The sequence below is a fragment of the Cnephaeus nilssonii genome (genome assembly GCF_951640355.1).
Source record: "Cnephaeus nilssonii genome assembly, chromosome: 13".
Lineage (NCBI taxonomy): Eukaryota > Metazoa > Chordata > Mammalia > Chiroptera > Vespertilionidae > Cnephaeus > Cnephaeus nilssonii.
The window spans coordinates 65,663,449-65,688,176 of NC_137084.1; the positions used below are offsets into that span (position 1 = coordinate 65,663,449).

Here is a 24,728-nt window from a genome sequence, read left to right on the forward strand (position 1 = left end):
TATGAGGGGAAACTATTTGGGTATGGTGTGGTGGGAAAGGGATTTCAGAAGTTTCCTACAGCTGCAATCACAAAACAATTCTTTGTAGCATGGGCATTTCTGTCTCTATAAGTGTCCACGTTACATGCCATTGAGCGGGTTCCAGCTCCTGGCAACTCTATGAATGAGTGATGTCCACAATGTCCTGTCCTCAACAGCCCTACTCAGCTCCTAAAGACTCATCCCTATGGCTTTTATGGAGTCAATCCATCTCATATGTGGTCCTCTTCTTTTTTTTGCTGCCTTCTATTTTCCCAGCATTACTGTCTTTTCCAAAGAACCCTGTCTTCCCAGAATGTGCCCTGAGTGGGGCATCTTTAGTTTTGTAATTTTTAGCTCTGTCAATGATTCAAGTTTAATTTGCTCTAGGACTCACTTGTTCATCTTCTGTCAGTTCAGGGTAACTGTAGGGCTCTCCTTCAATACCATATTTCAAATGAACCTTTTTTTTCCTATCAGCATTCTTCACTTTCTTTTTCATTTGTATATAGTAATTGGGAATGCAAGGGTATGGATGATCTTAGCCTTGGTCTTTAATTACGTATCTTTGTTCTTGGTGATCTTTTCAATTATTCTATTGCTTCCCTTCCAATTCCCAGCATTCTCTTGATTTCTTGGCTGCAGTCTCAATTTGAATTGATGACTGAACCAAGGTAAGCAAAATCTTTAACAATTTCAATGTTTTCTTTTTCTATGCTAAAGTTGTTCATTTCTTCTGTAGTAGAAAGGGTAAGTGGGCAAGATAGTTTAAGCTACAGGGGCTGAATCTGTCAAAATTTTAACAAGAATATGTCAACAAATATGGAAAACAAATCAATGGCCTACAGACTATAAATGTTCAATAAACATCCCAATCTTCATTAAAGGAAATGCCAAGGAGTGCAGTAATTGTAGGACCATATCTGTAATTCCACACTCAAATAAAGTGGTGCAGAAATACCAAGTATCCAAGCTGTATTCAGAAAAAGAAGAAGCACTTGAAATCGAATTGTGAGCATTCTTTGGATATTGGAGAGCTCCAAAGAATTTCAGAAGAAGGTTAGCTATGTTTTATACACTAAAATAAAGCCTTTAACTGCATCAATCATGAAAAGCTATGGGTTGTTATGGAAAAAAAACAGGCTTGTCTCAGCACTTGTTTGTCTTGATGGCTAGCATATTGTGGACAAGAAGCTACTGTTAGGACATAATATGGAAACAGAATGGTTTCCTATAGGCAAAGGTGTCAGACAAGGGTACATTTTGTCTCCCTATTTGTTTAATCTCTATGCAGAACATATACTAAAAACTGAGATAGACTCAGAGGAAGGAGGAGTGAAATCAGTGAAGAAATATCAATAACTTAAGATAATGCAGACAGAATAATCTTACTGGCAGAAAGTAGCAATGATTTGAAATGGGAAGTACTTAAGCATGACTGCATTTGAACATTAAAACAAAAATTGTGACTACAGAAGAAATACAGAACTTGAACAAGATAATGTTCTACAAGTCTCAGCATGTTTTCATGACTCCATCTCACCTTCCACTCCACTCTATAGTTTGCAGCACACACACACACACACACACACACACACACACACACACACACAGTTGTTCTCATAAGACGTGTTGACCTAATATTAAAAAGTAAATGCATGCAGCAACCTGGATGGAATTGGAGAACATTATGTTAAGTGAAATAAGTCAGTCAATGAAAGAAAAATACCACATGATCTCACTCATTTATGGATAATAAAGAACATTATAAAATTGAACAAAACAAAAAAAAAGATAGATACAGAGACAGTAAAGCATCAAACAGACTGTCAAATTACAGGGGGAAGGTTAGGGAGAGATGGGGGAGATAAGAGATCAATCAAAGGACTTGTATGCATGCATATAAGCATAACCAATGGACGCAAAACTCTGGGGGGTGAGGGCATATACGGGAGTGGGGTGGGGGGGGCAATGGTAAGATATGTACACATATAATACCCTAATAAAAAAATTGGAAAGAAAAAAAAAAGTAAATGCAAATAGCAAAGATGATTCATATATGCTGGATTATGGCTACATGGAATATAAGAAACTAAAGAAAAGGCTTATGTACCCAATAAGATTTTGGGTGTGCTTGCTGGGCCAAAGATTTTGTGTTGAAAAGAGGAGTTTTTGAACTATCAATTGCCCTATTTACAACTGTAGAGGTCCTAACTTATGTCCTAGAAGCTCTGCCATGTATATTTTAACCTATAATTGGAGAGATTAAATCTTTGACAACAGCTTTAATCTCCTACGACAGGTGCCTTCTCACACATATTGAGTCTTCTCCTGAGTTTAACATGGACTTCACTTAACTTATACACTCAACAGCTATACCTAATTTAATCCCTACCTGAAATCCATGACTTCCTTGATACCTATCGCCATCTAGTGAACTCAATCAACTCTGTTGCAAGCATAGGGCATAAAGAATCTAATGGAACTGTGTGGACTCAGCCCCTATAAAATTATGTTTTTCATTTCATATAAGCTCTCAATGTTGTTCAGCAATATTACTGTTCTATGATTATTGATTCCCTATAACATTGCTCTCAATAACTATTCCTGACACTTTCAACTCTCTTCAAAATAGAATCTTCCCATCTCTGCACTTCAGTGTTATCACCATAATTTATTTTGTGAGATTCTCCTCCAGATTACTCCTTTATTCTACTATTCTTCCAATTTATCCAAGCACGAAATTCTGGAATAATGGTTTTTTTCGACTCTTAACTCTTCCTATAAAATATCAAATGTATTGATCCATCTCCCATTTAATAACATTATAGGCTCTCCACTTCTTTCATAACAAAGTTCAAACTTATTGTTCTGCTGTTCAAGGTCTTCCCTCAACCTCCTTTTCCCAACCTTTATAGATTGCTGCTAGTCTGACCAAACATAATCTACCTGCCTTCCCTCTCTTCAAAATTGCCTTGATATTTCCAGTCTTTTGGATATTTATTTATCCCCTTTTGCCACACATACACACACACACACACACACACACACACGTGTCACCTGTTCCATATTTAAATACCAGCCTAGAGAAACTGTTTTATTGGAACCTTAACTGAAAAACCCATCTTTCCAACCACAGTATCTAAAAACTTTCTGTGTCCCAGAGATACAAAGTGAACTTCTAAGTTATTTTACTGGAAAATGGCAAGGCCTGCATGAGACTGAGTTCTCCTGGTCTCTAGTGAGCTTTCATCATTCAATGCTGTCACATGGTAATTTCTCCAACCCTTTCAGGCCTCTTTTTTTTAATTAATGTAGCAATGTGAAACACACAGAATATTTAATTATGAGCTTTTGTTAATTTTGGTCTAAAATTTTTTCTCTGATTTTCAATATTTTGTTGAACATTATTGTCATAAAAATATTGATTATCATAGTACATATTTAATAAGTCCAAAATTTCTATCCAAAATGATAATTCCAGTATCCTATAGGTAAATGATTAAATCATTTTAATAATTTTATTGCATTATGTATTTACCTATTTGGCTGTTTGCTTCTAGTCAGCCAGCTATTCTGTCCATTTTCTGAATTAACTTGTCATTTTTCAATTCCAAGGGGTTTATATGGAGTAATTTATTATTGGATATGCTCTTTTCTGTTTATTTATGCTAATATGTAACAGGTAAGGAATTATTTCAGTTTTAATCTTTCATAAACCAAGGGAGTTCTCAGTTATCCTTTGTATCTTTAGGATGCTTCCAGTTGCAAGCAATAGAAAGCCCAACTCAGCTGGGTTTAAACAATAGGAAATGTATTGGCTCTCATGACAGAAAGTAGATTTTTAAATTGGTTCATCCAGTGTCTCAAATATTTTTCAAGAACCAAAGTTGATTCCATCTCTTCACTCTGTTGTCTACAGAACTCATAGTAGTCATTGTCTATCTGCCCAAATAATAGAGGCTAAATGCTTTCTTGTTCACATACAACAGGAGAAAAAACTAACACATCTCTACAAATGTCCATCCCTTCATCTGGTTTTGCCAGTTTAGACCGTATGGTTATTCCTTAACTAGAAATTATTATAAAAAGATTGCCATGATCTAATAGGCTTAGATCAAACTTCCTGAACCAATTACTAGCCAGGGGCTGGCAAGATGGCCAAGATGGCTGAAACCGGTTTGGCTCAGTGGATAGAACGTCGGTCTGCGGACTGAAAGGTCCCAGGTTCGATTCCGGTCAAGGGCATGTACCTTGGTTGTGGGCACATCCCCGGTGGGGGGTGTGCAGAAGGCAGCTGCTCGATGTTTCTCTCTCATCGATGTTTCTAGCTCTCTATCCCTCTCCCTTCCTCTCTGTGGAAAATCAATCCTATATAATAAAAGGATAATATGTAAAATGACCCTAATGGCAGAACGACCGGGAATGACTGGTTGCTATGATGTGCACTGACCACCAGGGGGCAGACACAATGCAGGAGCTGCCCCCTGGTAGTCATGGTGCTTCCACAGGGGGAGTGCTGCTCAGCCACAAGCTGGGCTGATGGCTGTGCTAAGGATATCTGGCAGGCGGACATCCCCTGAGGGGTCCTGGACTGCAGGAGGGCACAGGCCAGGCTGAGGGACACCCCCCCCTCCCCCAGTGCACGAGTTTTCGTGCACCAGGCCTCTAGTAAAATATATTTTTTAAAAAAAAGATGGCCAAGATGGACATAGACTAATCAGGGCCATCCATATAATGAGGGTTTAGTTCCATACACTGCCTTGGAACAAGTGGAGTGAATATTAGGGAGTCAATCACAAGTTTTATTTAATCTCTATCATACATTTTCTACCTCTAAATCCATTTTCAATCGATAAAAAATTATTTGTCCCCCTCATAAATGATTTTCAATCCTCTGAAATCTACATTTCCTGCTTATGCTGAACTATGTGAAGTAGGAATGAATAATATAGAGTTACATATGCTGTTAAGAATAAGAATTTAACCCCAGGTCTACTTACTATTGGAATGTTATATAGCCTTGGGTGAGTCATTTGAATTTTCTGAGATTCAGTCTTATCACTTGTGGAAAGGAAACATCAATACCATATTTACTGTAAAGATTAGAGAGAAAGTACATATCATTTAGCATAGTGCCTTCTACGTGATAGGTGGGCATTAAGTCATGATCATTTCAGCTTTTTTTTTTCACATTATAAGCTCCTCAGAAAATAGAGATTGTTGACTCTGCTAACAATAGTACATTTTTTCTTTTAAAAACATTTTCACATCTATTCTTACTTGTTTTGATAAAATCAAATGTGGTACATAGGTTCTTGTTTATATTGATTTTAAAAATGAAGCATTTTGAGATCTGTAATGTTGTTAACATTACTGATCCAGTGAGAGCTATAATCAGTGCTAGTATAGTTATTTACAAAGTACTTTTTATGTACAGTTACCTAAGTAATTCTCACAATAATGATATAATTCCAATTATAAAATGTCAAGAAACTGAAACTAATAAGGTGCAGAAACATGCACAAAGCTCTTATATAAAAAGTCAAAACTGGAATAAGATTATTTTGACTCTACCAAAGAATCTTTTCTTTAGATCAGTTTTTCTTGAAATAGAAGATGCATAAAAACTTCCTAGGCATCTTGTACAAAATATAACTCTGAAACTCTAGTCACAGAAATTGTAATTTAGTTACTACTGAGAACAGCTAGGGAATCTACATATTTTTTACAAACATGCCAGAGATTTTTGTTGCTCATCAAAGTCGAAAAGACACTAATAGCCTGTTTTTTTGTTGTTGTTCTTGTTGTTTAGAAACACACCAAGTCCAGATGAGTAGCTAATTAATAGCATTTAACAAAGAAGATAATTTAACATAATTAGAATCCTACTTTTAATATATGTTAAAAGTCTATTTTTTTCAGAACAGTGCTATGATTTTGCAAAGGTATATTACTCTTTCTCATATTTTGATGGGTCAAAGTGAAAATGTGTTCAAAAATAACTCAACAGCTATGCTAGGCTGTTGTTAATTTTAAAAGTATTCATTCAGTCATATATTATAAATCTATATTTATAACAGACTACATGCTGAGCACTGTACTAGGCATTGGAAATACAGTAGTGAGCAAATTATAAGCACAATTCCAGTTCTCCTGTACCTAAAATCCAAAGAGAAAAGCCACCATTAATAAAATAATCACATAAATACTAGAAAGCTTCAGCTGTGATTTCAACTATGAATGAGAGGTAATGGCTATGAATAAATAGTGGAGTGACAGTATCTAGGCAGTGCATTCAGAGAAAGTCTCCTGCAAGGAAGTGAAACTAAAGCAGAGATGTTAAATAAACAAGTGAGGAGGGACAAGAATTGTATGCTGAGAAACCAGGTTACATTGATGACATGTATATAGGTATATAGGCAATAATAATAATAATAATAAATATGATTATGATTGATATGATAAATGGGAAGCATTAGCAAATTAATTTAAAAATAACTTGCTTTTGAAAAAATATAATTTGAAATGTTCATCTCTCATTCCAATCCTTAACTGCTTCTGGCAAAAAAAAAAAAAGAGTTGGTTATTTTCATGGGATTGAAACAGTAAGAAAAGTTAGTAAATAATAACAAATTAGGTTAGTAAACAATAAGAAATCTAAGAACACCCTCTAGACTTCATGAGGAACTTAGGATGGTAAGGAAGCATCTAATAACTTAAAGAAGGAAAGATGCAATACTTTATGAAGTTGCACTTTGCCAGCCTAGTATGTCAAGAGTACATCAGGAAACATTTTTTGCATAAAAATATTATCAATACACCCTAAATAAGATTTTATCATAATTCCTCATAATTCTATTATAAAGGTGAAAAGCTCAACAACAACTTATTCATAGGTATTAATGCATGATGAACTATAGAAAATCTATTCACAACATTGATTATTACTTTTTAATGAAATGCATTAGTGTTATTTATACTTTTTTTTAATTTGTGTCTATGCAAAATGGTTCTTGCACTGGATGGTTCATGGCATATAATTTAAGTACATGATAAAAATAAAAAATTTCTTTGTGGCCTGAGTTATTGAGCTTATTATTCTACAATGTATAATCTACAATCTAATGCTCTAGACAGGAGCTAAATCTCCTCTTCACTTGGTGTTAGAAGAAATGTTTAGGACTTTGCTTCCAGGAATGCCTGCCATCCCTATGTGTGTTTAGAAGTAAGAGATGTCTGCCCCCAAACAATATTTAAGGGCTTGAAAATAGAATTTAAGATACCATCGCATATTTGATATCAAAATTTTCATTTTCATTTTCAACAGTTTAAATGAAAAAGCCCACTTAATGTTTTGAATCCCAACACATGTAATTTTCCATGTAAAACTTCCATGTGAGAAAAATAACATGAAAGTTCCCAAAATCAAATAAAAATGAAAACAAACTGAATAGATTTTCAGTGGGAAAAAAAATAGCATATAACAATCGGTATACTTGTTGAATCAGTGAGTATCAGCTCAGGAAGTGAATGTGATCTTATTTAGGTGAGAAAGAGCCAGAAAAGTGGTTGCCCTAGGGGTTCAGTCTCAGCATTGGGAAGGTTTGTAAGAACTATTCCTCAGGAAGGTGGACAGTTACACCACGAGAACTCTAAAGCCCACCACCACAAGGTGTTATCTAAAAGTAATTTTACAAGAAGTCAGCATTCAACTTCCTGTTTGTTATCACATTGACTCGTCATAATTTGCTTTGAATAAGAAATATCATTCCACTGGTTGTCAAGACTAAAACTGACTCCTGCTTCAACAAATTTTCCCTCCCAAGCAGGAGGACTGTTTTGTTTGTTTGTTTTTTTTGTTTGTTTCTTTGTTTTTGAGGAGGCATTTTTCTATCTCAAGTACTCCTTCCTCATCTGAAAAATAATAGGGTTGAACTAGATGACTCCAGTTAATTTCAAGTGTTATGATTATGTAACGTTGTCTTTGTTATGCTAATGACATGAAAAAAACAAGATCTTTATATCATATTTGTGGGTTTTTTTAAATATATTTTTGTTGATTTCAGAGAGGAAGGGAGAGGGAGAGAGAGATAGAAATATCAATGATGAGAGAGAATCATCATATGGCTGCCTCCTACACTCCCCACACTGGGGATGGAGCCCGCAACCCAGGCATATGCCCTGACCAGGAATAGAATCTGTGACCTCCTGGTTCATAGGTCAATGCTCAACCATTAAGCCACACCGGCTGGGCTATTTTTTTGTTTTTTTCAGTTTCAAAAGTCAATGGCTCCTCAAAAGAAAAAAATTTCGTAGCTGAACATTAGGTCAAAGGAATGAGTCAATGTGATAGCAATCTAACAGCAAACCAGAGGAGCCCTGGGTTGAGAACCCGCTCCTGCTCTGGACCTTTGTGCCTCAGCATCTGTTCAAACATCTTCGGGAAGAAATAAAGGGACTGTATCCATTTTTATAAATTGTGTATTTTCAAATTATACATTTATGTTAGTGGTCCTACATAGCAGCACTGTCAGGGGATAAAGGGAGGGGGTCTTTCCAGATTCTTGCCCACCTGACACTGACTCATTACAGCTAAGCATAAAATTAATGAGATTTCTGCTAAATTAGTGGCATCTGTATAACATTCAGACAATAGCTACTGTCACACATTTGTCATCTCTGAGATATATACCTATTAATCTATTTTCAAAGATTTCGTCTGTAAATTAGCAGTAAAATCCTTTGAAGAAAAAATTTACTTCATGATTTTTTTTAAAAATGGCAAAAGATGGTAAAAATATGACCATTATTAACAGACAAAGGTAATGATTGTATTAATATGTTATTGATGTAATTCACTCCTAAATATATATAGGAAACTAATTGCAGCCATTCAGTATGAAATATTTAAAAATATAGTACTTTTCTCTGTAAATAGGACATCGATAAACCAATACTAATATGATAACTATAAATTTCATTTTGGTTGAAAATTGTACTTAATTTATCTTAAAAGGTAAATCACATCCCTTTTTCAGAATATTTTTACAATAACATATTAATAAAAATCTATCAGGTTTATAAAAATTTAGAAAAATTGCCCTAGCCGGTTTGGCTGAGTGGATAGAGCATTGGCCTATGGACTGAAGGGTCGTGGGTTTGATTCCAGTCATGGGCATGTACCTCAGTTGCAGGCTCCTCCCCAGCCTGGGTCCTGGTTGGGACATGTGCAATCAATCGATGTATTTCTATCACATCAATATTTCTCTCTGTCTTTTCCTCTCTCTTCCACTCTCTTTGAAAATCTATGGAAAAATATCCTCAGGTGAGGATTTAAAAAAAAAGAATTTAGAAAAATGATCTGTCCATAGTAAGTTTCTAATAATAATGAACCTTTTTAAATCATGGAGCTGTTCTGTCATTTTTATTACTATCCCACTCAGCTTGACCAAAAAAATGTTAATTCAAATATATTTTGATTTAACAAAAAAAGGCTATCATATTGGATATTTGTCTTAACAATAATTATTTTAAAATATATTTTACTTGTTGTTACACAATGTTTCAAACTCAAAACATGACTCCTCTGGATTTTTTTTCTCCCTTTTTCCTTTCATCTCTTCTTCTACAAATATTTATTGATTGTCTAATAGATGCCAAATACCATGTTGACTATTCAGACAAGTAGAAATTATAGAAAATAATTATATTCAATGTAACAAGTGTTATAATGAGATATAAAATATACTCCCAAAGCACTTAAACATAACATTATCAATGCCTGACATTTGTTTCTTTGTAAAAAAAAAAAAAAAAATCTGTCAGCCACTGGATTTTAACACAACTGGGGCCGGAATCCTATTTTGTCCTCCTGTAAACCATTCATCTCCACCTGACCCCATCTCCCACCATCAGCACAGGGTTTTACACATACTTGGAATTCAGTAAATGTTTAGTTAAATAGGATACACTTAGGCTAGCACATATGTATCACGATATGGAGGCTTTCTTTAAAATAATGACTTTAAAAATAACTTTAGAATGAATACATGCTTATTGCACAGAATTTGAAAATCCAAACAAGTATAAAGAATACAATTTAAATCATCTATATCCTCACCTCCAAGCAATAACTATTATGTATACTTAAATGCCCCTTTTTCCAGTCTTTTCATTTATGTATTTGGCAAATTACTATTTATACATTTATGTTTACATATAAAGTTGCATTCCACTATTTTCACTTATATTGTGAACATTTCCCATATCATTAAATAGTTTGCTGTATTAGGCAGTTTAATAGCTGCCTAATATGCCTAATATTCTATCATAAGATTTTATGATTTGAGCATTACATGATTGGACAGTTTGTTCTTTATAATGCTTTGTAATTATTAATAATTGCACAGCCGCAATCATATCCAAGATGCATAAACCTTGTTCACTGTCACTGATTATTTTGTGATGGACTATATTGTAAAACAGACACATATAGAGAAAAATACTTGGTGATTTATCAATTATATTGTAAATTTTATTTTGTGTTCCAGTTGAAGTCTTTAAAACATTATTTAGAGCAATTACCTATTATCTATTAATAAATATACCTTTTAAGAGAACTAATTTAAACATTTTCATAGAGTTATAACACTCAGAAGACAAATAATTTTATTTAAGATAACAAAGCTATTTTCCACAATATTTTCTATCACACAGAGGTGGTTGTTAATAAATGTTTTTTGTAGAGGTAAATAAATATAATGTATGAAATGGAACAGAATAAATGGAACAATACAGAAGACCTCAAGAATTGAATTATGCTGATAATTAACCCTGTTTGAACACATTAACTAAATTTCAAGTCTGTTTTCATATCTTAAAGATCCACCTGACAAATTTCCTATCTATGAACAAATTCTCAAATTAAACTATTTTGAAATCTGTTCCAATTATCCATTGCTGCCCCAAAACTCAGTGGTTTAAAACATCAATCTATTATTTGTTCTTATACTGTTGGCAGCTGACGGGCACAGCCAGGTTCTTACTGGGATTGCTCATGCACAGGAGTCTCGTGGTGGCTGAAGCTCGAGTAAATGACTTCATTACTCACATGTCGGGTGCCTGGGCTGGGATGTCTGGAATAGCTGGGGGCCAGTTGGCTCTCCCTCTGTCTATGAGCCTTTCCAATTGGTTAGTTTAGACTTGCTTACAGAATGGTAGCCTCTGTTTAATCAGACTTCTAACTAAGGCAGCTGGATTTTCCCATGAACATTCCACGAGACCTGTGGTGAAGCTTGCACAACTGCTTATAACCTCTCCTCAAAAGTCAAGCAGTGTCACTGCTACTATTATCTTTTGGGTCAAATAGTCCCAGGCCAGCCCAGATGGAAGACAGTGAAAGTGTAGAAGGCTTCACTTTTCAATATGGTAATGACCTGCATGTACAGGCAGGGAAGGGAGAGATGGTGGCCACAAGCTGCCACAGAGCCCGAAATGGATTTTTAAAAGCCATCTCTATCTCTCCCACATGATTTAAACGTGCCTTTCCCTTAACATGAGCCTTTACTTGTTCTTTTCTTCCTTCAACTGAAGCAACTCTTACGTTAACAAAATAAAGGGAGCTCAGAACCAAAGGGCTAAATCTCAACTGTGCTGTCCACTAGCACAGGGACTTGGACAAATAACTTCTCATTAGGATGGACTCTCCAACACCCACTGCCTGGCATAAGACCTCACATACAATAAGGTTATGGACTAAGTGATGTATTTATCATTTATTGCCTAAACAATCTCTTTTAGATTCTATTACATTCTCTATGAAATAGGGATACTAAAGCCCACTCCAGGAACATAGAAATACGTGAACCAATTAATGTTTGCAAAATACTTAAAGCAGTGCCTTGATATGGTAGCTGTTAGTTCGTTATTACAGTTAATAGTCTTATCATTATATTATCATCATTATAGTCTCTCCTCCATATCCCTGTCACCACAGTCTAATAACTTGTTAGACTTCTTCTTCAGCACCTGGATCTAATTTATTTTCCTCATTTTATCTGTAGCCATTATTTTAATACTTTGAACATTCATACGAGTGACATGTCAAACATACTCTTTCATAAGTCCTTGACCTTTTCAGCCCTAGTAATCATATTCTCCACTTCATTCTAGATAAACATGGTTCTCATTTAAAAGTATCCTACAAATTGTGCAATTTTTCTTCTCACAACACAAGTTTTGATTCTTATAACCCCCCCTCATAATAACCTGGTTTCCTTTACTCCTTTTTTTTTATTCTAGCCTATCAGCACCATTCTGTCTTTACATGACTCCCTAGTCCACCTTGAAGCCATGGTCATTCACACATTGGCATCTTTGATAATAAGTCATACCAAATTTACAAACTCCTAAACTTGAATGGACCCAATTAACTATTTTCTCTGTCCCTAGTCCTGGCTTTCCAGCCTAACCTTGCTTATTCAGTCAGTTCTACTTCAAAATGGTGCTATTGAACCAAATTTGAACTCCAATACTTTTCCAAAATATTTATAGTCATATCTTTCCTCTCTTATCATGTACTTATTCCAGACATTTCCCATTCTCCTCTAGCTCCCAGTTCCATTATCACCCAATTACCTATACTTATTCTTTAATGAAAAAATTAAGAGAACCTTCCCAAATGAGCTCTCTCAGCTGCCCAAAAGCTTTCTCTCTATATTTTTGTTTCTTTCTTCCTTTCTCCTAGAGGAAAAAACTGTTACTTCTCATGATTATTTTCAGTACTTTTGTGCACAATCCTAATATTTTGTCACCTTCCTGATAGAATAGTCCCTGTCTTCTAAATCTTTGGTCTCTGCTATCTGCTGCTGGTTCTTCTCAGACTTGATAAAAAAATGTTAATTTTGCCCTAGCCGGTTTAGCTCAGTGCAGAGAGCGCCAGCCTGTGGACCGAAGGGTCCCTGGTTTGATTCCAGTCGAAGACATGAGTACCTCAGTTACAGGTTTCTCCCTGGCCTGTGCCCTGGTCAGGGCATATGCAGGAGGCAACCAATCAGTTTCTCTCACATCGATATTCCTCTCTTCCACTCTCTTTAAAAATCAATGGAAAAATATCCTCAGGTGAGGATTTAAAAAAGTTAACTCCTCATTTCCTAAAAATGTCATTTGCCCAATGAGGCTTTTAAATTTAAAATTCTCTACCAAGAGGTCTTTTCTAACCACCCCCATCTCTTTAGCATCCCATTTCTCAGCTTCTTACGGTCCAATTCAGCCCTTACTGTTCAGGCTTCATAATCACCAAATCCAAACATCAACCTCCTACGTAAGGACTAATTCAGAAAATAAAGTACTTAAGTGTGAGGTTTTACTTAATTGAAAATAAAAGTGTCCTTGCAGCTTGAATTGACCATGTTAGGAAATAGAAAAATGTCAATAAGAAAACCAATTACTTTTTAACCTATAAAATGTAAGTACATATTTTTAAATGCTATTTTAGAAATCACTATTTCAGACGTTATAATACAAAGGTATATTTCTCCTCATATCAGATCATGGTTGTTTCTTCAAGCTAGAGTCTACATACATGTATATAGATTAATCATCACTATTCTATATCAGTTTTTCATAATAAAAAGTGAAATAACCTTCTCTGACTCATACAATGAATAATATAAAAATTAATAATAATAATAATAATATAACCACACCATCCTTTTAACTTCCCACAATTTCTTTATACCTCATTTTTAGTATTTGCTCTTCCTTGCTCTGAACTTTCAGATCTCCCCTGTAAAAGCTTAGGCTACTTGATAGTCACATTAGAATATTTGTACATTTTAGGTTTCCTGAGCATGAAAAGTAGGCCTGTACACTTATACTTTGTTAGTAATAACGGGATAGTTTTTGTGCCTGATAGCATTGCCTATCACTTCCTGTTGCTGCCTCTATAAGCTGTGATTGATTTCAACAGCCAGAGTTGATATCGACATTCTTGGGCTTGTTTCTGTTTTTTTTTTTTTTCTTTTCCTATAAAATATAATGGTAATTGGTAGTTGCCTCTAAGCACACAGTGCTGGAAAAAAATCTAATCTATAATTATTTTACCCCCAGAAATCATAAAAACCAGCTTGCATCCCATCACTTTTTACTTCCAATTTTTATTGCTAAATACGTATTTCATTAAAGACAATTACATAGTTTTATTAAGTCTTCATGGAAATACAATTTCTCATGGCTCTTTATCACAACCTGTACTCAACTTTATCCATTCTCTTTTGTCTGCAGGTCCCCCAGGCCCACCAGGGATAGTGATCGTTGAAGAGATCACCGAAAACACAGCCACACTCTCCTGGAGTCCAGCAGCTGACAACCACAGCCCGATCTCCTCCTACAACCTGCAGGCTCGCAGCCCATTCTCCCTGGGCTGGCAAACAGTGAAAACAGGTAAGAGGTTCGAAGGCAATATCAGATGTAATCAGAGCAGCTTCCCATCATGAGCTATTTTGCCATATATAACGACTGTCCGGGGCTGCGAGGGCCTAACCTTGCACAAATGTTGTGCATTGGGCCTCTAGTATTCTAGTATTGTAATAAATGATAATGTTTCAAGAATACAAAAAGATTCCTCTGAAATTGTCAGTATATATTTATTTATAAATATATATTTATTACAATACTAGAATACTAGAGGCCCAATGCACAAAATTTGTGCAAGGATAGGGCCTCGCAGCCCCTGACAGTCCTTCTGCTGTTCTGCCGTTTGGTTGATTTGCATATTACCCTTTCATTATTATAGATTAACCATTGTTTTCTTCTTTTAATAAAGCTCCCTTGATTTTTTTCTCTCCTCAATTCCCAGGGAGGAACCACATCATTTATATTTGTTTGTTTGTTTACTTATTGAAATAACTTTAGACTCACATAAAAATTGCAAAATAACACAGATTTCCTGTGGACTCAGCCCTCAGAGTCCCCCAGGATAACATAACGATAGCACTATTATCAAATCGGAAAGATGGCATTGGTGCAAAGCTATTAACTAAAGTACAGACTATATTCCTATTTCACCAGTTTTTTGTGTGCTACTTTTAATGTAAGTTCTATAAAATTCCATGAAATTTTATTGTAAAGACTCAAGTCACCAGCACTGATCATTACTCCAGTTCCTTGTGCTACCTCTTTATAATCACACAGAAAAAGAAAATCTAACATCAAATTACATTATTTAAAATAATGCAGAATTTTAATGCCTGCTTCTAAGATATTTGCATTATATCTTATTTCAAAAATCATTTCTTCCCAGATGGTTTCCATTCCATGTTACAACTAAACTTCCACTATCTCTCCAAATATGTCTCTTTATAAAGATATGTAGCATCATACTCTCCAGATAGTTATTAGGGACTTATTTAACAAATCGGTGTTTGAAAAGTATGCAGTGTCTATACAATCTAATCTTCAGATGCAGTAGTCCCTACTGAGTAGGGATTTGTGATTTTGTTTTACTGCCTAAATATAAAATCAATTTGCCTGTTTAGAAGTAAAATATAAAATTAATAAAGTATTTGAGTGCAGTAACCATAAAACTCAACAAACTGGAATGTTACAGGAGTGACGTGGTCCGTTTTGTTGCTTAAATAAATTAAATTTGAGAAAAACTTACGTTTGTGTAAAAATTTACAATTTGCAGGGGGAGGAAATATATTTACCTGCAAAATATAATTCAAGTTTTTCTTGATATTAGGTGTCTATATTAATTTATAGAATTCAGTTTGATCGTCATTATTGTGTTCAATACATGTATACATATTTATTTTGTAATATACATAATTGTGGGTATTGGCCTCATTTCTGGCTCCATTTTAACCCTATAATGCCTCGGCAGATCCAAGAAATTGGGGGAATCTCTCAGTTTGGTAGATAACTCTGAAAAGGACACAAATTCGAGCCACATGAACAGGTTTACACAAGAATACTTACAACCTCTGCCCCAGTGCTCCCAAAGTATCCTCAGTGTGACAGCCCAAGTCTTTTGTTCTGCAGCCAGGAAATGGATTCCCCTTCAGATCTGGTGTTATGTATGCACTCAACAAATCCATTCCCCTGTCTGCTGCTATGCTCCCTGCCCACTCTTGCCTCACTGCTCATAAAACTTACTACTTGAGGACGTTTCCTTGTGGGTACATTGCAATACACATTTACTTGCTCATCATATGCCCATGTTCTAGTCCCTCTGACCTTAACTCATGGTATGCCAATCCAGGACATCAATTCTTCCTCCTACTACACCCATAGTTTCTTAGATATTCTTATTCCTTGATTTCTAACATCTTGGTTCACCTGTTTCTACTTCTTGTTGTTTGATAGATGAATGAAAGATAGATAATATGTGTGTGTATTTATATACATATTTGTATATGTATATATGCATGTCTACTTATATAAACTTTGAATATTTTGGCATAAACTATGGACAAATGAGATGTATGTTGTGGGGAGCTCAGGCATTTGAACTAAATGTTAGTTTTGGGGTTATTTGTTTTAGAAGTCTTTACTATAAAGTTACATTTTTATCTTTCAAATATAATTTGAATGCTGGAAACACTTTAAGTTGGGAGTTTTTAAAATTCTGATCAGCAAGTACTTATTAAAAAATCGATGATTGCAATGTATAAGAAAAGAGACATTTTTGAAATATATTTCTATAAATGATCGATTTTATTTGCCCTTGATAGTAATAGGGCTCTAGCAGGATGTCTCTTAACCTAATGAGGCCACTCTTTTTATCAAAACTCAGGATCTCTTAGAGCTACTGGTAGAGGCATGACATCCTCCAGGCAAAACTGCCAGGAATCAGTCCTCAATGCTTGTATGCTCTAAAGTAGCTGTTTTAAATGTATTCTGCTTTTACCAGCTCCTAGCACAGTCTGACACACTTCTTCCATGCTCCTGACAGGGAAAGAAATCCCGCTAGAGCCACATCAGCAGTAGGCCTTTTGTTTTAATAGTCGGTCCCTTATCTAAAACAATTTCAGTAGAGATAAGCTCTAAGGCATAAATATCTATTAGAAAAAAAATGGGTTTGAACTCTCCGATAAAGTTAATGTAATTCATAAGCTAGTATTTAAAAAGCACTTAAGATTCCTTCATACATCAACATGAATACAAAGAATAGTGAGTTCTTCATTTTTGACAAATGAAGTAATGAGTTGCACCTGGACCTTCTAGCTGAGCACATCTGGAATTAACTTATTAATACTGCCTACCTCCAAATCAGACTCCCATCAGGTGACTGGGAATGGGACTAATTTACTCATTTTGAAGAGAGTATGAAAACAATGATAGAAAATAATTTCACTGGCAGACCCCTATACTGGTCAAACAAATTGCTTTTGATTTGGAAACCTAACTCTCTTCATATTACTGAGCAGTATCAGCTGACTTACTTTTTACTATGACTGTTTAGAAATAACAAATCACTTATAATCATAGAATTGATTTGTCATTGTTCATTCAAATATGTCATTTACTGTTCTTCTATCAGTGGATACATCTTCTGTCGCTGGATGTTTTCCACTGATTGATTGGTTGATTGCATTTGTCAACCAGACAGGCTTATTTAGTTTTCATATAATTATTTAATTAAAGCCTTGGATGAAATTATTTCACTATAAGGCATTTTGACAAATTTCTCCCTGAGTCAATATGGGATCCTCCACTGTCTTTAGTGTTGTCTCTGAAGCAGAATGTTTTCTTTGAAACAGTCTTATCCCCATTGTTCCAGAAAGAACATCTCTATAATATAACTAGAGGCCTGATGCACAAAATTCGTGCAAGAGTAGGCCTTCCTTCTCCCGGCTGCCGGCACCGTCTTCCCTCTGGCATCCGGGACCCAGGCTGCCTTCCCTCTAGCCTGGCTTTGTCTGGAAGGACTTTCATTCTAATTAGCATATTACCCTTTTATTATTATAGATATCTGCCAGGCTTTAAAAATACCTACTTTGGTATACATTCTCCATTTGCTTTAATCTCCACAATATTGCTTTTGAAACCAAAAATCCTAATTTTTATTTAAAAGTTTGTTTTTAATTTATTTTATATTGCACATTATTTCATCAAAAAAAATTAATAACTTCAATTCATGCTTTTTTGTAGCCCTTACAAGTAGCAATGAATTTTGAATTTTTGTTTTCCATTTTAAAGAGAGATTAGAATTGAGGATGGTGGAAAAGATGTGGGATAAGGGAAGGAAACTTTAAAATTGATATGGTAAGAAAATATAAATATATGTAGCTTTGGGAGGAAGGATATTTTTATATTTTAAATTAAAGTTCCTTTTAAACATACAGCCTGAATAATGACATCAAAATTAAAACAGAAACTGTTCCAATTTTCATCACAACTATTTGAACTCCCTTTTTATTCATTGGATAAAAATTTATCAAGCAGTTTTCAGCTAGTATTCAAGGCACTTATGATATATGAGTGAACAAAACAAAACAAAAAATACCTATCCTTGTGAAGATTGTCTTCTCATGGGTGAAGACAAACAATAAAGAGAGAACCAATAAACAAGGAAATTATATAGTATTTTAGAACTTAATGAATAGAAAAAATAAAGACAGTATTGTAAAGAGGATCAAAAGTACCATGGTAGCCCTAAAACTCTGACTCATTGATCTTCTCATGTTCCTGCATTTACTGCTTCTAATGCCTTTGCACTATTTACTTCATCAACCTGGGATGTTTCCCCCCAGATATTGGCATAGCTAAACCTATACTTCCTTCAAAAGTTTATTCAAATGTACCTTCTCGGTGAGGCTTATCCCAACCACTCTATTTTAAATTTCAACCTGGCTGTGGAGAAGAGGGAGCCCTCATGCATTGTTGGTGGGATTTCAAATTAGTGCAGCCACTGTGGAAAACAATATGGTATGGGGATCCTCAAAAAATAAAAAATAGAACTACCATATCACTCAGTAATTCCACTTCTGAAACCTTAAAATACTAATTTAAAAAAATATGCACTCCTATGTTTATTGCATCACTATTTACAATAGCCAAGATATGAAAACAACCTGTCTATCAATAGATGAGTGGATAAAGAAGATGTGGTACATATATGTAATCGAATATTACTCAACCACAAAAAAGAATTAACTCTTGCCATTTGTTACTACATGGATGGACCTAGAGGTCATTATGCTAAGTGAAGTAAGTCAGACAGAGAAAGACAAATATCATATGATTTCAACTATATGCAGAATATTAAAATAAAAGAACAAACAAAACAGATATAAACTCATAAATACAGAGAACATTTTGATGGTTGCCAGGTGGAATGGGGGGGTTAGAGGAATAGGTGAAAAGGGGAAGGGATTAAGAGGTATAAATTGTCAGTTATAAAAACAATCACAAGGATGTAAAGTACAGCATAGGATATATAGTCAATAATATTGTAATAAATATGTATGGTGTCAGATCGGTACTACACTTATCAGAGTGATCACTTCGTAAGTTATATAAATGTCTAACTACTATGTTGTACACCTGAAACTAATATAATATTGAATGTCAACTATAATTGAAAAGTTTTTAAATTATTTAAAAATAAATGAGTAAATAAATTCCAACCTGCCTGCTATGGACTGTATTGAGTCCCCCTCCCCGCAAAAATTCAAATGTTGAAGCCCTAACTTCCCATTGTGACTATATTTGGAGACGGGGGCCCTAAGAATATCAATAGGTAATTGTACAGGATGGGGCAAAAGTAGGTTTACAGTTATGAGTAGATGAAACACAGAGTTTATTCTTGTGTTATTATTATTTGTTAATTATGTTTTCCATACGAACAACTGTAAAGCTATTTTTGCCCCACCCTGTACATATGAGCCTGGATTTTAAGGGAGAGACTTAAAATAAAGATAAAAATTGGGAAATTATTGGCATATAAATTATATTTAAAATCATGAGGATGCATGTTATCTCCAAGGATATAAGTTTAAAATAGAATATAAAAATGGAGGACTAGAGCATTTCAATAGTAAGAAGTTGTGGAGAAGAGCAACCAACCAAAGAATACAGAGGGAAAGCAACGATTTTAGTTCAAAGGAAAACCAAGACCATGTGATATACTGGAAGACAAAAGGATGAAGTAGGGGAATGTAATCAACTATGTCAAATGCTGATGACATATCAATATGATGAGGACTGAGGATTGACCATGGAGATCATTGGTGACTTTAACAATAGCAGTTTTAGTACAATAGTAAAGACTCAAGTCTCACGAAAATGGATGCAAGAGATAATGGAAGAGAAGTTAATATAGACAACTCTTTTAAGGAGTTTTCTGCAAAAGGAAGAGGAAAAATCAATATATTTCACAGTCATAATTTGCTTATGGGTAGAGTGAAACAGGAGAAAAAGAAAGGAATTCAGTACAACCCCAATATTTTGGCTACAAATCTATAAGAATGCAATCAGCATACACTAAATAAGAAATACTCCAGAACTAGGTAGGGCAGTGGTCGGCAAACTCATTAGTCAACAGACCCAAATATCAACAGTACAACGATTGAAATTTCTTTTGAGAGCCAAATTTTTTAAACTTAAACTTCTTCTAACGCCACTTCTTCAAAATAGACTCGCCCAGGCCGTGGTATTTTGTGGAAGAGCCACACTCAAGGAGCCAAAGAGCCGCATGTGGCTCTCATGCGGCAGTTTGCCGACCACGGAGGTAGGGGAACTACCTAGTTGAAAGCCTTATCCAAATAGAAATATCTAATAAGCCATTGGACATATCAGCCTGGAGTTTAGGGAGGAGGTTCATTGCTGAAAATTTTAGAGGCATCATCATACAAAGGGTATTTAAAACCCTGAGACTGGATTAGATCACCATGGAGTAAGGAAATGGGAAAGAGCTCCTAGAACTGGAATGCATCTGGAAGAGGAAAAGAAGCCAGCAACTGAGACAGATAAAGATGTCACGTAGAAGAAAAACAAGTTAAATTTTGAAAAATATTTCAAACAGAATTATCAACTGTGTCAAGGATGATGCTAGGTCAAGGAAAATGAGGAAGAGAGATCTTACAGTAGGGTTTTAGTAACAGAAACCATTGGTAATTTGGACAGGATCAGTTAAGATGGAATGCAAAGAATAAGAGACTTATTTGAGTGGGCTCAAGAGAGAATAGAAAAAAAATAATCAGTGACAGCAAGTAATAGCACAAACAACCCTCAAGAAGTTTTGCTATAAAGAAACATAGAAACTGAGTGAAGGCTGGAAGGATAAGAAATTTTGAGAGAATTTTGTTTGTTTGGGTTTGGTTTGGTTTGGTTTGGTTTGGTTTGGTGAGAAAGACACCTGCATGCTTGTTATGTTGATGGGAAAAAAATCTATTAGAGACATTTGGTTGGTGGTAGGGAGGAGAGAGAGACACAACTGGGATGAACTGGTTATACTTCTTTATGGTAACTTAAGATGGCCACCCCTTGAGAAGCATTAAGTGTCCTCAGAGGGGATTTGGGATACTATTAAACAGTTGGAAGAATATTCAGAGAAAAGAATGAGTATACAAGGAATTTTGCTAATGATGGATTATGAATTCCAATGGTCAAACCAAAAGGATTTTCAAAGAGTACAGAAAGATGGGAACTGGGACAGAAAAGCAAATGGACAGAATTCTATGGGGTTTCGAGTAAAAAAGATGAAAGATGACCTAGAGGTCTAGAGTTGCTTGATGAGACTGACATAAACTGAAATATATGAAACAGTGAGGTGAGTGCTTGTGGACCCAAGGCAAGTATTGGCAATACAGTGTAGGTTAGGGGTTGGGGAAGGCTGAGTGTCTGGGGATCTCTCCTTCCCACCTGTATGTTTGGCAGGCCCAGCTCAGCAGTTCAGCAAGTTATGGACTGAACAGTGGCTCCCTTCCCCACCTCCCCCATCTCTTTGACTCCAGGGATATTTATTGTTCAGTTGCCAGTGCAGAGGTGACAGACTTTTTTCCAGGTCTTCATTTCACTGCTTTAAAATATCAGCTGTGCAAGGGCTGTGAAATCTGTCAGGCAAACCACTGTCTATACTCCAGCCTTCACCTTTCACAGAGCTGATTATTTGGTAAAATGCTCTTGATACATTTCAAAAGAGATTTTCATGAGAAATCCAAATGCATTTAATTCCAGCTTGTCATAACAAAAACTGCACTGAGTCATCAAATCAAGAGCTCCCCAGCCCCTCCCATCCATGATTAAACAGAAACCCAGGACGGGATACAAATCCAGGGGATCTTTGCAAATCCTAAGGGTGATCCTCTCCTTTCCCCATTTTCACTCCTGTAACAAATGTTCTTCCAGAAATATTTTCTAGACAGCAGAGATGTGTGAACAAGAAAGGCAGTCTCAAATAGAGCATACATATGATGTAAGACTTTTTTTACTATGTGGTAACTATTGACAAACAATCTTATCTTACCTAATAATAGACAAACATGTAAATTGACCATACCTCTGCTATGCCCACAGCCAATCAGGAGTGAGTATGCAAATCAACCTGACAAAGATTGTGGGTTAATTTGCATATGCAGGCGTGGAGCGGCCAGGCGGGGTGGGACACCTGCTATGAGGGGGAGGGGGGTGCAGAGGGAGCATCAGGAATGGTGCTCCGGCCGGGATCGAGGACTTGCCAGCTCCCAGGCAGCCCGAGAGCAGGGACTTGGTGGCTCCCGGGTGGCCGGGAGCAAAGCCAGGGGAAGAAAGGCCTATTCTTGCATGAATATCGTGCAGTGGGCCTCTAGTACTTTAATAAAATTGAAATTTAGTACAAAAGTCACTCCAAGGAGAGTTCAGAGATTCTGCTTAGCTCCTGCAAACTGGAGTTTTTAAATTGGAAAGGTGTGTTGTTAATCTGCTGCTTGGAACTGCCAAGTGGCTAAGCATGTTTGCCAGAACTGGAAGAGACAAACTGCTCAAGAAGTTTCCCTAGAGATTGAAGAGCTGTTTGCTTAAATTATACCACTGGGTGTCTTCTCTGGGGCTGAGGGGTTGACACAATGATTTTTAGTACAGATAATGGCAAGTTATAGTATGGCAATTCATGTATAAAGATGAGGTGAAAGAATTCTAAATAACTACAACAAGTGCTTACTTCCTGAAGATTGATTTTGATTTGACTAATGAGACCAGAGGTGACACCGTGGCCATGTGTGATGAGGAAGTAGACATCAGCCTGCAGATCCTGTCAGTGCCTGTGGTACCCTTGATTGCTACTTGTGACCATTTTCCAGTCCTCCTAATGACATGAAATCTCCTAATGACATGAAATCTCTGTCTCTCCATAGTCCCAGAAATCATAACAGGGGATATGGAGTCAGCCATGGCAGTGGACTTGAACCCCTGGGTGGAATATGAATTTAGAGTGGTTGCCACCAATCCAATTGGGACTGGAGATCCAAGCACCCCATCTCGAATGATCCGCACCAATGAAGCAGGTAAGAGTGAGAATTCCATTTGGTATGCCTCTAATCACTTTGACAGCAAGCTGAATTAACCATAATTGCTTGCTTTAGTATAATCTTTCCTGATTCATTTACCTAGACATCATAAAACCATTTTGGTTAACATAGGAGGTCACAGTTTGATTCCAGGTTAGGGCACATGCCCGGCTTGCAGGCTAGACCCCCAGTAGGGGCTGTGCAGAAGGCAGTTGATCAATGAGTCTCTCTTATCATTGATGTTTTTATCTCTCCCTCCCTCTCCCTTCTTTTCTGAAATCAATAAAACTACATTAATAAAAAGATTATCTCTTATGTCCCTATAAAATTGGATATGAAAATATCTAGTAAGGCACTAGCTTAGGTAAGCACAAATGTCAATAATATTGATGAGAACAATCTGAAAACAATAGATAAATGAAGGAGGTAGATTGCAGATATACAGAGGGGAAAAAACAAAATTTAATGACTTTGAACTCAATGATAACATATGAATCTCAAAAATCATTAGAATATAAGTCATCTGGTTGGTATGGCTCAGTGGTTGAGTGTTAACCCATGAATCAGCAGCTCACAGTTCAATTCCAAGTCAGGACACATGCCCAGGTTGCAGCTCAATCCCCAATCGTGGGCATGCAGGAGGCAGCCGATCCATGATTCTCTCTCATCATTGATGTTTCTATCTCCCTCTTCCTCTCCCTTCTTCTCTCTCTAAAATCAATAAAACACTTTTTTTAAAAAAGAAAGAATATAAGTGCACTGAGAATGGGGCTTTTGTTTTATTTATTCACTGTTCTATCTCTAGCACCAGGTAGTGTCAGACACTAGTGCTCATGTGTCTTTGTGTCTTTGCTGAAAGATTAAAAGGGAATGTATTTTTTATTCTTTTATATGTCCCTAACTACACCAGTACCTGGGTCAGACACATTTACATAGAAAACTAAGAATTTAACTGTGTTTATTTTGTATTATAGTTACAGAATTGAACCAAAAAATGTGATTTGTGACTTTTTACAAATTTAATAAAGTTTATAATAATTAATATAATCTATCAAAAGAGTTGATTCTTTCTCTAAAACACACTAGGTCTGGTCCTTTAAAAAAAGTGTTTCTCTAAAACACACTTGTTTTTGTTGTTGTTTTTAAGGAAAAAATCCCAAATCTTCAACTTACTGCATTAAGTGTGAATAACCATACAAAAGATATTCCAATTCTTCC

The 24,728-nt window shown here is 35.8% G+C and overlaps 1 protein-coding gene across 3 annotated transcripts in view; it reads left to right on the plus strand.

The window, feature by feature from the left end:
* Nucleotides 1–24,728, plus strand: part of CNTN5 (contactin 5) — a gene marked incomplete at both ends in the record, with an annotated part of 647,340 nt that overhangs the window by 556,959 nt on the left and 65,653 nt on the right. For all 3 annotated transcript variants that reach the window (XM_079788975.1, XM_079788976.1, XM_079788977.1), the window contains 2 exons: nucleotides 14,305–14,463; nucleotides 23,358–23,507. In XM_079788975.1, the coding sequence (XP_079645101.1) occupies nucleotides 14,305–14,463; nucleotides 23,358–23,507 (309 nt within the window). The remainder of the gene's footprint in view (nucleotides 1–14,304; nucleotides 14,464–23,357; nucleotides 23,508–24,728) is intronic.